Here is a 12,640-nt window from a genome sequence, read left to right as displayed (position 1 = left end):
CGATCAAGCTCCTCCTGATTGGACCTGACAGGCTGGTTTACAGGAAAAGCTCGTCTCATTGGTCAATTATTATTATTATTATTTACTTTACATCAAAAAAATCCCATCAGTAACATGAAAAACACACCACATCTTTTCCTCAGCCAGAGTGAGGCCTAACTGCTCTGAAACCACTGCCTTAGTTTTCCCTGAAACGTGCTTCTCTGCCTCATCGTCCTGAACCCCCTCCTTTAAAACAATGTGGACTGAGTGATCCATTTTTTATGTCATGTACGGCTCCGGTTTGAAGCCTCGACTCCCCCGGTGTGGAAGCGCCTCCGTGTGATCTGTTATGCACTCACACCAGCTCCAACACACACGGCCCAAGCCTCTCCAAACACCATCCAAACTAATCAGTATGTTTGCATCATTATTGCCTCCACGCTGACCCAAAAAAAGAAAAAAAAAAACGGTTCATTCGACTTTCTGCAACGTTTCGCCATCAATAATAAATTAAATGTACAGCAGTCTTCGCTCTGACGCATGGGCTTCAAAATGAGCTTCTTTGGGGGAATCTTCTTCAAACACGTGTCATTTTTTTATCGACAGAACTCGGGAGGTTGCGGGTTTACACTCCTGACCTCGCATTTTTCCACGCGAGCTCCTTCACCGTTGCAACATGGAGCGATGCTAAATACTTGATACTAAAAGCCATGGGAAACATAAAAAGGCGATCCGACTTGGGCTTTTTTCATTCGCAGAAGTTGAGGGGTTTATAAAATCGGCGCCACGGAGGTGATAAAAAAGCAGAGTCTATTGGGGGGAAATTGCTGCTCCAATACGGGGTTTTCTTTAACTTCAATTTAAAATAATAGTAACGGCGGCGATATGGGCCTGCACTTTACAAGATTGACAAGATTCTCGAAGTGCTGCGGGCGGCGGCTGTGCAGGGGGTCGGAAAGATGGTGATTATTTAGATCAGTGGTCAGAGCCGGTGCCGGTTCAGTGATGTGCCGATGTGGTTTTTCCATAGAAATCATAGAAACGCCTTTAGCTATCTGAGCACTTTGCAACTTTTTATATTATTAATACGTATTTGACCTTTCAGTGACCCCGTGGATGCCTGGGTGGTTAGCATAGCACCTTTACTTACTATCCGTATGGCCTGTAGGACGCTCCAGGATCAATTGTTTATTTTGTCACTGCTGATTGAACCGTCTCTATGGTTACGTATACATTCCATTCTGAAAACCTACAAGAAACCCGAAAAAAAACTGATTGAAAACTGAAAACTGATGATCGAAATTTTACCTCTGCATTTAACCCATCCTCCGATGCTGTCTGGGAAACCCGTTAGAGGCAGCCGCAGGATTACCCTATTGTGTATGTTTTCAGCTGTCACACGTGACATTTTTTAACACCCATGTTAGATTTTATGTCAACATTTCGATATTCTTATTGTTAGAGGAAAACATTAAATCACTATTTATCAGACTGCGTAAAGCTGTACAGTCGTACTATCTCTGTCATAGCCTTGACTGTGGTGCTCAGACTCTCAGCTACTGAATGTTTGCTTGCGTATGATGCTTGATGCTCTGAGAGGGTTTTTTTCCCTCTTCTGTGGAAGCAGAGACAGACTTGAATGGTAGGACGAGCGCAGTGTCTCGAGTTCATGTCTCCGGGTCCTGCACTGATGGTAAATAAACTTCTCCTGTATAAGACATCCAGACTGCTGTCTGTTCTTCATCTCTCCTCTCGGACACCATTGTTAATTCTCTAACAGTTCTGACCTGCAGGTTCTGTTTTCTTTCATTTAAATGTTTTCTAATTGATCAAAATCACAAAAACTAGATCGTCTTCATATCTTGGCTTGTTTGTAAATGCAGACAGAGACTTAATCCTTCTGTTTGGAGCAGGGCTGCCCAGACTTCTGAGGGACAAGATGAAAAAGTGCCTGTGAGTCGTGGGCCAAACATGTCAAGTGTGAAACACTTATAACTACAAATAATAAGTTACTTTATTTTCTTTTTCGGTGGCCTATACATTTGCATTTGATTCTATCAATGCAAATACCATGCTACATTAAAATAAATGCTAACTGTGGCAGAAGCCGAGTTTTAGCAGAACAAAATCAACTATTGCAGCAGTAAAGTGCAAAATGTAAACAACACCACCTGTTTTCTAAGTACATTTTTAACACGTCAACAACCTTTGCAATAAAGGTCGGAAAACTGGGAAAGTTGATGCTACACCAAGACACCACAAGTGTTTCCTTAAAGAGGGGGTATTATACTTTTTTCAATCACATAGCACCAGTCTATATCACACTACAATGATGACCAAACCTTCTGTTGGTCTGTAAATGCAGTAAATTAGAATAACTGCCTTGTATAAAATGTCTCTCTCAAAATGGCTGTAGTGAATGTCTTGAAATAGGCCTCTGTCTCTTTAAGAACCTCTGACCCTTTCAGACACGCCCCCTCCACACTCTGTCTGTGGCATCAGTGGGGAGGGGGTTCTGCTGAGGGGCAGTGGTTGGTTACTCGGCTGGTGATGAAAGCTCGGAGGCGTCTCCAGGAGGTGGGGGCGTTCCTAGGAGGACTCAGGCAAACCTATCCCTAAAATGGCCGCCATCAGAGTTTTTACAGATTACTCAAAAATACGTGAATGTGCCAAGGAAACACTTCAGGCATGTTTTTTAATGAGGGAATGACAGAATAACATGATGTAAAGCTTGAAAAAGTCGAGTTTGCATAATACCCCCCCCCCCCCCCCCTTTAACTTTGCAAAAGGAGTGAAACAGCACTCCCAATTTTACACTAGTGGCCAAAAAGTGCACTGCATCCATATTTACCATTGAGTCACCCTCTGGCCCCACTTTGGGCACCCCTGGTTTAGAGGCATAAGGAACAGGCTGAGGGGAAGTGAGGAGTATAAAAGACACTGAAGAGTCCGGTTCAGACTGTATCTTTCGATCTCTGTTTTTTACATGTTTTGATCAGTGTTTATGAGACGTCCTGTTGGATTACATCACTTCTGAAACATTAATCAGACTTCATTAATCAGACAGTGCTCCAGTGGAAACCTCACAAGTGGAGTCATTTTTCGGATGACCACTCTTCTCTCCTGCTTGAGTAAAATAACTTTTGCTGCGTCACCGCTGACTGTGCATTTGGACATTTGTCGCTCTGTTTCTCTGTTGGACGTGTCGTTGCTGGTTTGTCGATCAGTGATATCTGGGAAAACCTGTGAGGCGACTTCCGTTGTAACACCGGGCTGTACACAAACAATTTGATTAGATCCGATGCTCTCCTGCCTCTGCCTGTGTAATGTGGAAAGTGCTGCACAACAAAGTTTCCCACAGCAGCAGCAAAAACGGAAACTGCAATGCAATTTTTCTTTCCTTCCAGCAAATGTGTTTTTTTTTTAGTATTTGAGTGGGTTTTAACCAAAATGGGAAGAGAGACACAAGGAAATGTACTATTCAGATGCAGAAAACCTTATTTCTGCATGAGCCAAGTCTTCATCATGTGCTCGAGCAGCGGAATATTTAAAATCAGTGGTGTCTGACTAAAAAACGAGGGTTAGCATTTATCTCCGCTAACCCGGATGTACCGATTTTGGTAAATATTACTTTCATAGCAGTAGGTTCAGCATTTTTGGCTAATGGGCCTGATAAATAACTATGTTCAGTAACTCTCTGTTGAGTTTCAGAAATATTGATTGTGGTTTTAAAGAGTTTCTTGTAGTTTCTCGCACATCTGCGGACCTGGAAGTAGAGCTGTGACATCACCACTTAACAAATGTATACGTTTGTCCAACGGAACATTAGCCAGATTCACTATAAGGGATTTAGCTGATTTTAACCTAACTTAGCTCTCATTTTTTAATGGAAAACCACTTAGAAATAAAAAGGAGAACCAGCGTTCAATCCTAACGTAATTTATTTTTCCTATAGCCGTTAGCATTAGCCACCAATCATTGCAACTTATGGTGCATTCGAGGGGACCGGGGAGCAAATTTTCCCGAGATGTTTATGTGTTTTTTATGTGGGAAAGAAAATTTGACGTCATCAAATAAAAACAATGTTTTATTACTGATTAGCGCTTAGCTTAGCTAATCATTTACATGTGCAGTTAGCACATGTAAATTGACCAAGTTTAGTTAGTTTAGCATCTCAAAAGCTACTCACTAAACCTAGTTTTAAAAAATATCACGTAACCTTACTTTTTGCTCACGTTGATGTCGGGCATTTCATTCGCAATTTTGTTTCTACGAGGACGACAGCTCACACTGAACTAAAAAAAGTAGCCGTGTTTAACTAAAAAGCTCACATTAGACCAGGGGTGCCCACATTTTTTGTCTCTGAGGGCCAAAATGAAAAAGTGCCTGTGAGTCGCGGGCCGAACATGGCGATGTCAAGCACGAAAAACACATATAACTGCAAATTATAAAGTTACTTTATTTTATTTACTGTTTTCGAGCCTACATTTGCAATTGTTTCTATCTATGCAAATAACATGCTATATTAAAACAAATGGTAACTATGGCAAAAGCCTATTTTTAGTAGAACAAAATCAACCATTGTAGCAATTTAGTGCAAAAAAAAAAACACCTGTATCTACAGCACCTACAGTGACTTTACCTCATTCGTTAACTCAAAGAAAATGCCACATTAGATCATTTTGAAAGTGTCAGTCCAGCATCAATTCTTTTATAAGTAAATTTTTAACATATACTGTTGTTGATGTCAACAGCCTTTGCAATAAATGTTGGAAAACTGTGAAAGTTGATGCAACAACGCTCTGTGATTGATAAATACCAAGACACCACAACGGTGTTACCTTAACTTTGTGAAGGGGGGGGAAACAGCGCCCCCAATGTGACACTGGTGGTCAAAAAGTGTACTGCATCCACATTTACCTTTGATAATGAATGGAAGAGAGTTAGTATTTACCACTCTCTGGCGGGCCAAATTTGGGCACCCCTGCAGAAGTCGGGAACCTCGTCTTGACCCGAGTTCCCCAGTCGTTTGTTTGACTAAAACACGAGCAGCCTGCTTCCTCACTATCATCCATACTGTATCTCCGTGGTCCAGCGTCCTCCTGTCCACCTGTCCTCCTGTCGCCCTGTCCTCAGCTGTCCTCCTGTCCTCACCTGTCCTCCTGTCCTGTCCTCACCTGTTCTCCAGTCCTCCTGTCCTCGCCTGTCCTCCAGTCCTGTCCTCCAGTCCTCCTGTCCTCAGCTGTCCTCCTGTCCTGTCCTCAGCTGTCCTCCTGTCCTGTCCTCAGCTGTCCTCCTGTCCTGTCCTCAGCTGTCCTCCTGTCCTGTCCTCAGCTATCCTCCTGTCCTCATCTGTCCTCCTGTCCTGTCCACACCTGTCCTCAGCTGTCCTCCTGTCCTCTTGTCCTCCTGTCCTCCTGTCCTCTTGTCTCCCTGCCGTCATGTCGTCCTGTTCTCCTGTCCTCCTGCCCTCCTGTCCTCCTGTCGCCCTGTCCTCCTGTCCTCAGCTGTCAGAGCAGAAAGAGCCGTCCACCCTCCCGCAGACTTCACTTTTGGTTTGTCTGACTCGGGTCCCCGCTGCTTTGGAAATGTCATGGATTACTCAGCCCCGCTCGGCTCCGAGGGAACCACCGACGGAGAGTTTCACAAGATGCAGCCCACTGAAAACTGCATCTGTGGGTTTCGCCGCCAAGATTTGGAGAGATTAAGGTTTATTGGAGACTGGATGAAGCGCCGGCTGTCTGCGCGAGGGGGTTTGGACGTTTGCAGGGGGGGAAGGACGTTGGAGATATTGCGGAGGAGAAGGGTCAGGGGGAGCAGGGGATTCACACAATGCGTTATAGGACTTTTATTGTCCAGGAAATGGTTATGTAGGAAGAAAAATGTGCAAAATAAAAGCTCAGAAACGTCCACAGTTTGAAAAAGCAATTTCAGCCTTTTCAATTCCCCTTGAAGCCATAACCGCTCGCTTCTTTATTGCAGCGGATTTCTGTACAAGCCGCAGGAACGGACCAGTCGAACGTTGACAATTCTTTGTTGTAAGTCGTTCTGTAGCGTGGAAATCGTGATGGTTCATCTCTATATGTTTAGTTCAGATGAAAAAAGCCCCATTCAATTGCGTTTGCATGTCTTTGTCGACTCGTAATGTCAAGTAGAGCAATGGTTCCAACACTTTTTGTCCAACAATGCATTTGTTTTATTGGTGAAATCTCATAACCCACCTCAATCCCCTTTAAGTTCGGCCTATTGCCTGACCTATAAGTCACATGCGGTAATATTTACTAGGACCGCCTTTAGCTTTGTCTTCTTAAAGCTGAGATGCAGCACCAGAGGACGGATCAAACCAGGCTTTAAAAGTGCATTATACAACTTTTTAAGCAGAAACTGTTTTGATATTAGTGCGTATTTGACCTTTCAGTTTGGGTGCTTAACTTTCCATCATGATGGCCTCTAGGACGCTCCAGGATCAATTAGGGTCCACAGGATTTCATTGCAAACTGTCTCCATGGTTACGTATACATCCCATCTACCCTGCCAGAAACCTTAAAAAGCGAAGGCGCTAAGATAACCACTCATGTAACCGCTGGGTCACTGAAAGGTCAAATACGGACTGATATGAACTCATTTTTCCGCGTAAAAAGTTGCATAATGCACCTTTAAAGAAGTCCAATGAGAAATGTCAACATCTGGCTATTGACAAACTCAAAATGTGTTGTGTATTTGTAAAACCAGAAGCAGCTGTCACTTATTCTGTGTGACAGTTGACTTCCCAGTGCATTAGCAATAGCAGTGTGTGTAAAACACGTAGCACTATACGTTTGTCCAATGGAACATTAGCCAGATTCACTATAATGGGGTTCAACTGATCCTTTCTGTAGAGCGACTACAGACTCTGATCACACAGAAATATCATATTTACTCTGGATTTCCTCCAGTTATGCTTTTCTGGCAATAATTATCTAATTATTTTTTCCATACACAATAAAGGCTTATTATAAACATAAACATATCTATCTTTGCCTGTAGAAATGGTGACATAAATTATTCTAGATAGGTGTAAAATCGTTTTTGGCCTTTTATGAGTTGTTATTTCATCAGGAGATTCTGTTTTTTGCTGTGTTTGTCAATGGAACTCTGACTATGCTCTCCGTGGTTTGGATCTGGAAGAAGCTTATTATTGTGTGTGATGTCACACTTAACAAACTTATGCTCGCTCTTGGTTTGATGGAAAACCACTTTTAAAAAAAAGGAGAACTGGCGTTCAATCCAAATGTCCGCAGACAGTTTGCAAGTTGGCAAGTTTGGACAACTTTTCAGCATTCGTTCATCTGCTCAATGTATTTTTCCTATAGCCGTTAGCATTAGCCACCAATCATTGCAACTTATGGTGCATTCATGTGCACTGGGGAGCTCGTTTTCCCGAGATGTGACGCCATTGTCCCCAGTTTGTTTGTGTTCATGTGTTTTTTATGTGGGAAAGTGGGGATTTTGACGTCATCAAATAAGAACTGTCTTTTATCACTGAGTAGCGCTTAGCTTAGCTAATCATTTAAATGTGTTGTTAGCATCTCAAAAGCTAAACGTTTGTTAGTCTAAAAAAAATCCCGTAAATTAACTTTTTGCTCACGTTGATGTCGGGCATTTCACTCGCAATTTTGTTACTACGAGGCTGACGAAAGCTCACACTGAACTCAAAAAAGTAACAGTGTTTAACTAAAAAAGTCAGTAGTCAGAAGCTCGTCTTGACCCGAGTTCTCCAGTCGTCAGTTGAGCGAGTGTTCAAGTGAATTCCCAAACTGGGGAAGTCGTTCGCCCGAGTTCCCGAAGACCACATGAACGCACCATTATGAACAAACCAGATGTTCTCGATCGTGTATCTCTCCACTCAGACTATGTTCTTGTTTGGTTTGGAGAGACAGTCCATCCACTCAGAGAACCAGGGTTACAACATAACCTAAACATTAACAACTTTAAAAACAAAAAGCACAATTTTATAATCAGTCCTAAACGTCATGAACCAGTGAAGTTAAAAAAAAAGGACTGGGGTGATGTGTTGACGTCTGGATGTGTTTGAGAAAAAAAAAAGTGATGCATTTCTCACCAATTGGAGGCAGCGATGGGTTGACTGGGAAACACTGACATGAAGTGCAAAGTTTGTAATCTCCAAAGTCAGCGCAGATAAACGGGGCATTGGCAGCAGCTTATGGAGTTATTATGAGGTATGCAGATTTCTGCAGCGAGAATCTGGAACAGACTCCCAGAAGATGAGAGACAGGCCTCAACTCTGACAATGCTCAAATCCAGGATGAAAACTGTTCCATTTAGCTAATGTTATATTTGTTTTTTATGAACTCTTTTTTATCTGAGTAAACATTTGTTGCATTTTGAACTGTTCACTGTTCCTTCTGTAATTCTGTCATCTTCAAACGTCCTCAGTCGAAAGTCCACATATTTTTCAATCTTTTTTTTCCCAACAACAGCTGGATTCTCCCTCCTGACCAAACCGTATCTCTGCACATCAGGAGGCAGTCGTGTGGAACCCTCGCGGTCGCAAACGCTTCCCTTTCTCACTTTCGTCAGAGGGAAGCGCCGCCTGAGGTCACGCGCAGCCGTTTGCTGGAGCGGAAATGGTGTTCTTAAGTTTAATGAGCGATTTGAAGGCGTCTTGCGCGAGAGCCAGGGGGCAGGAGGAGGGAGTGGACGCCTGTCAGGTGCAGACGGGATTGATGCGGCGGGGAAGACGGACGGAGAGAGGATGATGGTCGCGTCCTCGGGTCAGATACACCTCATCCTCCCCCGTGAGAATGAGAGACGGTTTTGTTTGCGGTCTAAGAAACGGTGATTGTACAGCGGCCGTTTTTCCAAGCCTTTCAAACGTAATTGGAGCGAGTCTAAGTGAGTCCCAGAGGATGAGAACAGGATACAGTGGGGTTTGAGCGGGTATATCATGCATAAATGAGGCTTTTTGGTTCTTGTGCATCAGAATTCTGTGTTTAAAGGGACAATACGGAGTTTAAAAATGTTAAAATTAAGTATTTTCCTCCCCCTACATGTTCCAGCAATGTCCTAATGTGTAGAATGAGCCCAACTCAAAAAGGTGTTAATTCGGGTCTGAAGTGCCCCCATGCATGAGTTTAATATAGAAGCTGCAGTTACACTTATGACCTGAGGTGGCAGTAGTGAGTATAAAATGGCCAACTTGCATCTAGCCCCTTTAAAGCAAAAACTGGGCATGCTGGCAAATCAGTGGCGCTGTGATGGACACACATGTTGAGCGTGAAACGATGGTGGATTATGAGTTTGAAAAATGGGGAGGATGGTTTCAAGTTCCCTTTATGACGGAATCAATTCAGGGAATAGAGATCGGAGCGCTTCAGCAGTAGAAGAAGAAACAACCAAGGCGGATGAAGCACCCACTGTGTCTCCCACTGCTCCTAACAGGTCGAGTTAAAGTGCATGTTGTTTAATGCTTTTAAAAATAGGACTTATTTAGATGGATGACGTCAGTTGCATAATTATCAATTTATTTCAGCGAAGCAGCAATTTTAATGAAGAAATGTTGGGCAGAAAAGTTAGATAAAACACAAATTTATCTGAATCTCCTGATGAAATAACAACAGATTAAACTGCTTAACACCTGCTCAGGGAGTGCAGATGGAAACAAGCTCAAGCTAAATGTGGTGCAAAGCCTCTTTAATTAATGTTTTTGTTTTTTGCACATTGTCCCTGTTGAAATAAACTAATAAACTGAACTAATTCGAACAATTTTATTTTATATTAAAACTAAGCCTTCATTGTGCATGGAAAAAAAACAGTTGATAATAAATGCGAGAAAAGCATTCCTATAAACATAGGCTGTGTCCGTATGTCCACACTATTCCCTATATAGTGACTATATAGTGGTCACGCCATTTTGTTGGGGTGTCCAGAGAGAAAAAAGCAGGGCACTCGAAATTTCCCACAATGCATCTCGAAGAGTAGTGAGCATCGATGGTCACTAAACGGGTTAATATAGACCACAATGCATTGCGAGAGTCAGAGAAGAGCCTGACAGCGACAGGTCTTTGAACTAAACAACACGACTGAATGAAATCAGCTGTTTAAGTCGTGTGTTTGTATTTCTCACCAATAAATGACTTAAATATAAACGGTGAAAAGATGCTAACGTTAGCTGCTAACCTTTAGCTGGAGCTGTTAAATGACCGAAAGCTTCCTCTCGAATAATCCAAGCCATTCATGTCAAATCCATGACTCGTATTTATCCATAAATATTCCACTGTCTCATGAGTTTGGTCTTTATCGCAGAAATACATTATTCCCGGAGTTTAGCGAACTTTTAGCAGATGTCGTCACTCATTCTGCTGGTGTTCGGACACCGGGCTGACCGACTTTCTTTGAACTGACGCTGGCGTGATTTTTTATTTTATTTTTCCTTTTTTTGTGACGATAGTTTTAATTTTAATTTAAATGTCAAATAAAACGCCTGTAAAAGTGGCAAAACAGTCGTTCTGTTTCATAAAATAAACGTTTGTAACAATAAATAAATGCTGTACCTAATATTTACCAAAATCGGTAGATTGGGCTTAGCGGAGATAAATGCTACCGGCGCAGCAGCTACGCTAACCCCGGAAGTAGTGACTTTAGTAAAAAAAAATTTTTTTTTAGCATTTTTGGCTAATGAGTCTGAGAAATAAGTAGGTTCAGTAACTCTCCGCTGAGTTTCAGAAATATTGATGTAGTTTTTTCATGTTTATTTTTCTCGCATATTTGCCGGTCATATTTAGCCGGAAGCGGAAGTCGTGACGAAACACTTAAAGGGGCTAGATGCAAGTTAGCCATTTTATACTCACTACTGCCACGTCAGGTCTTATGCGTAACTGCAGCTTCTATATTAAGCTCGTGTATGACTTCGGACCTGAATTAACACCTTTTTGAGTGACAGTGGTTTTGAACAGGTCTGGGCTCATTCTACACATTAGGACATGGCTGGAACATGTAGGGGGAGGAACATACATCATTTTAACATTTTTAAGGCGAGACACTGCAGGTGAATAGGGAAAAAAAAATTAAATGTACAGATATCAATTTGAAACTTTTGCTGTAGATCACTGGCATAAATGTGAGAAAAAAATACATGGCAAGTTTTCTGTTATTTCATCTTTTCATATAAGAACAAGGTGTTTTATGCCTAAAAAGGCCCCAAATGTCCCATCTTTTCGGCGACAAAATCTGAATAATGGATAGAGCTACATTCAAATTTATGGTTTCATTTTATTGATGAATGAGTTACCAAGACTTTTTCAGAGAGGATTTTGGATTTCTTGTTTAGTTTTAAAAAAACCTGTTTTTTAGTGGAAAAATGTGGGAAAATTTAATTTTCGCCTTATTTTTTGACATTCAAAACTCAATAAATGGGGCTTAGGGATTAGATAATACAAAATCCCTCTGAAAAAATCTTCCAAATATTGTTCAGTCCGAGGCTGGAAAATTTTAAGTCTTTAGGTCTGACTGACGTGGACATAGTGTCGCCACAATGACAGAAAAATGTGTTTTTTGAAAAAGGCCCTTGAAATTGTGTTCTCCCATATAAGTCTATGGGGGAACATTGAATCAGCACAATATTTAAACATGTTGTTGTGAAGATTAGGTATATTTTTGGTTTCTGGGTGAAAGCTTATATGTTCAGGGACCAATTTGGCCCAAAAACCTGAAAACTGAAAAAAATGAGTTTTGCCTGTAGTGTCTCCCCTTAAACTCCATATAGTCCCTTAAAGTCTACAAATAAACAAGTGAAAACCTGGTACCTGTGCACGTTCATCTCCTGCGGCGGCTTGGTGGCCTTGTCGTAGGCCACCTTGGCCGCGATGCCGATGGTGATGACGAGCGCCACGACGCCGCAGGTGATGTAGACCGTGGTGTTGGTGCTGTCCTTCTCGGGGTCGTACGTGTCTCCGGTGGGCGCGGGCGACGGCGGCTGCGTCTTGATCCAGTCGGGCGTGTTGTAGTTGGTGCACACGCGCTGCTCCAGCCTCTTGCCGCGGTCGGCGCAGCAGAAGCGCAGGAAGCAGCTCCCGCAGCAGAAGCGGTGGTCCGTGTTGTTGCAGGCGAACTCCTTGTCGAACTGCCCGCTGACGTCATAGTAGCCCAGGCAGGTGTCGTGCTGCACCGTCGGGGCCTGGACTTGGGTGATTTTCTCCGGGGCGGCGAAGGGGAGCGCGGTGCCGTTGAGACCTTTAGCCTTGGCGTTCCTCCTGGGCGGGGACTGCGCTCTTTGCGGTTTCCTGTTGTTGTTGTTGCCCGTGGCGGCGGTTAGCATTAGCATCAGCAGCAGGGGAAGGAGCGATAGGTGAAAGGTCCGCATCCTGCCTCCCCGGCCCCCCTGCGAAAGCTGCGATCCCTGGGGGGAGGTTATGGAGAGGGGGGGCCCATGACAGCGGCTCCTCTCTGGGTCTGTGTGGACTCGGCGCAGGCGGAGACGGGGAACATCCTGGGACTGGGTTTAATCCTTGGGCTTGGTTTAGATCCACTGAAGCCGGATTTAGTGTCCTCAAAACTCTCGGGCCGACGATTCTTTCTTGACGAAATCTGCAAAATGAGTCAGCATTTTAGATCAAAGCAGCAGAGACTCCAACAAGGTGAGCCGAGTCACATTTTGTAA

At 43.1% G+C, this 12,640-nt stretch overlaps 1 protein-coding gene across 2 annotated transcripts in view; it reads right to left on the bottom strand.

Annotated features, from left to right (window-relative positions):
- LOC306968889 (shisa family member 6) overlaps positions 1–12,563 on the bottom strand; it is a 119,767-nt gene extending 107,204 nt beyond the window's left edge. For both annotated transcript variants that reach the window (XM_079564456.1, XM_079564457.1), the window contains exon 1: positions 11,787–12,563. In XM_079564456.1, the coding sequence (XP_079420582.1) occupies positions 11,787–12,343 (557 nt within the window). In that variant the 5' untranslated portion in view covers positions 12,344–12,563. The remainder of the gene's footprint in view (positions 1–11,786) is intronic.
- Between the last annotated feature and the right edge of the window lie 77 nt (positions 12,564–12,640).

Source organism: Gobius niger (genome assembly GCF_951799975.1).
Source record: "Gobius niger genome assembly, chromosome: 10".
In the NCBI taxonomy this organism is placed as follows: domain Eukaryota; kingdom Metazoa; phylum Chordata; class Actinopteri; order Gobiiformes; family Gobiidae; genus Gobius; species Gobius niger.
The sequence above is the reverse complement of the archived record's forward strand: the minus strand, read 5'-3'. Positions and strand labels throughout refer to the sequence as shown.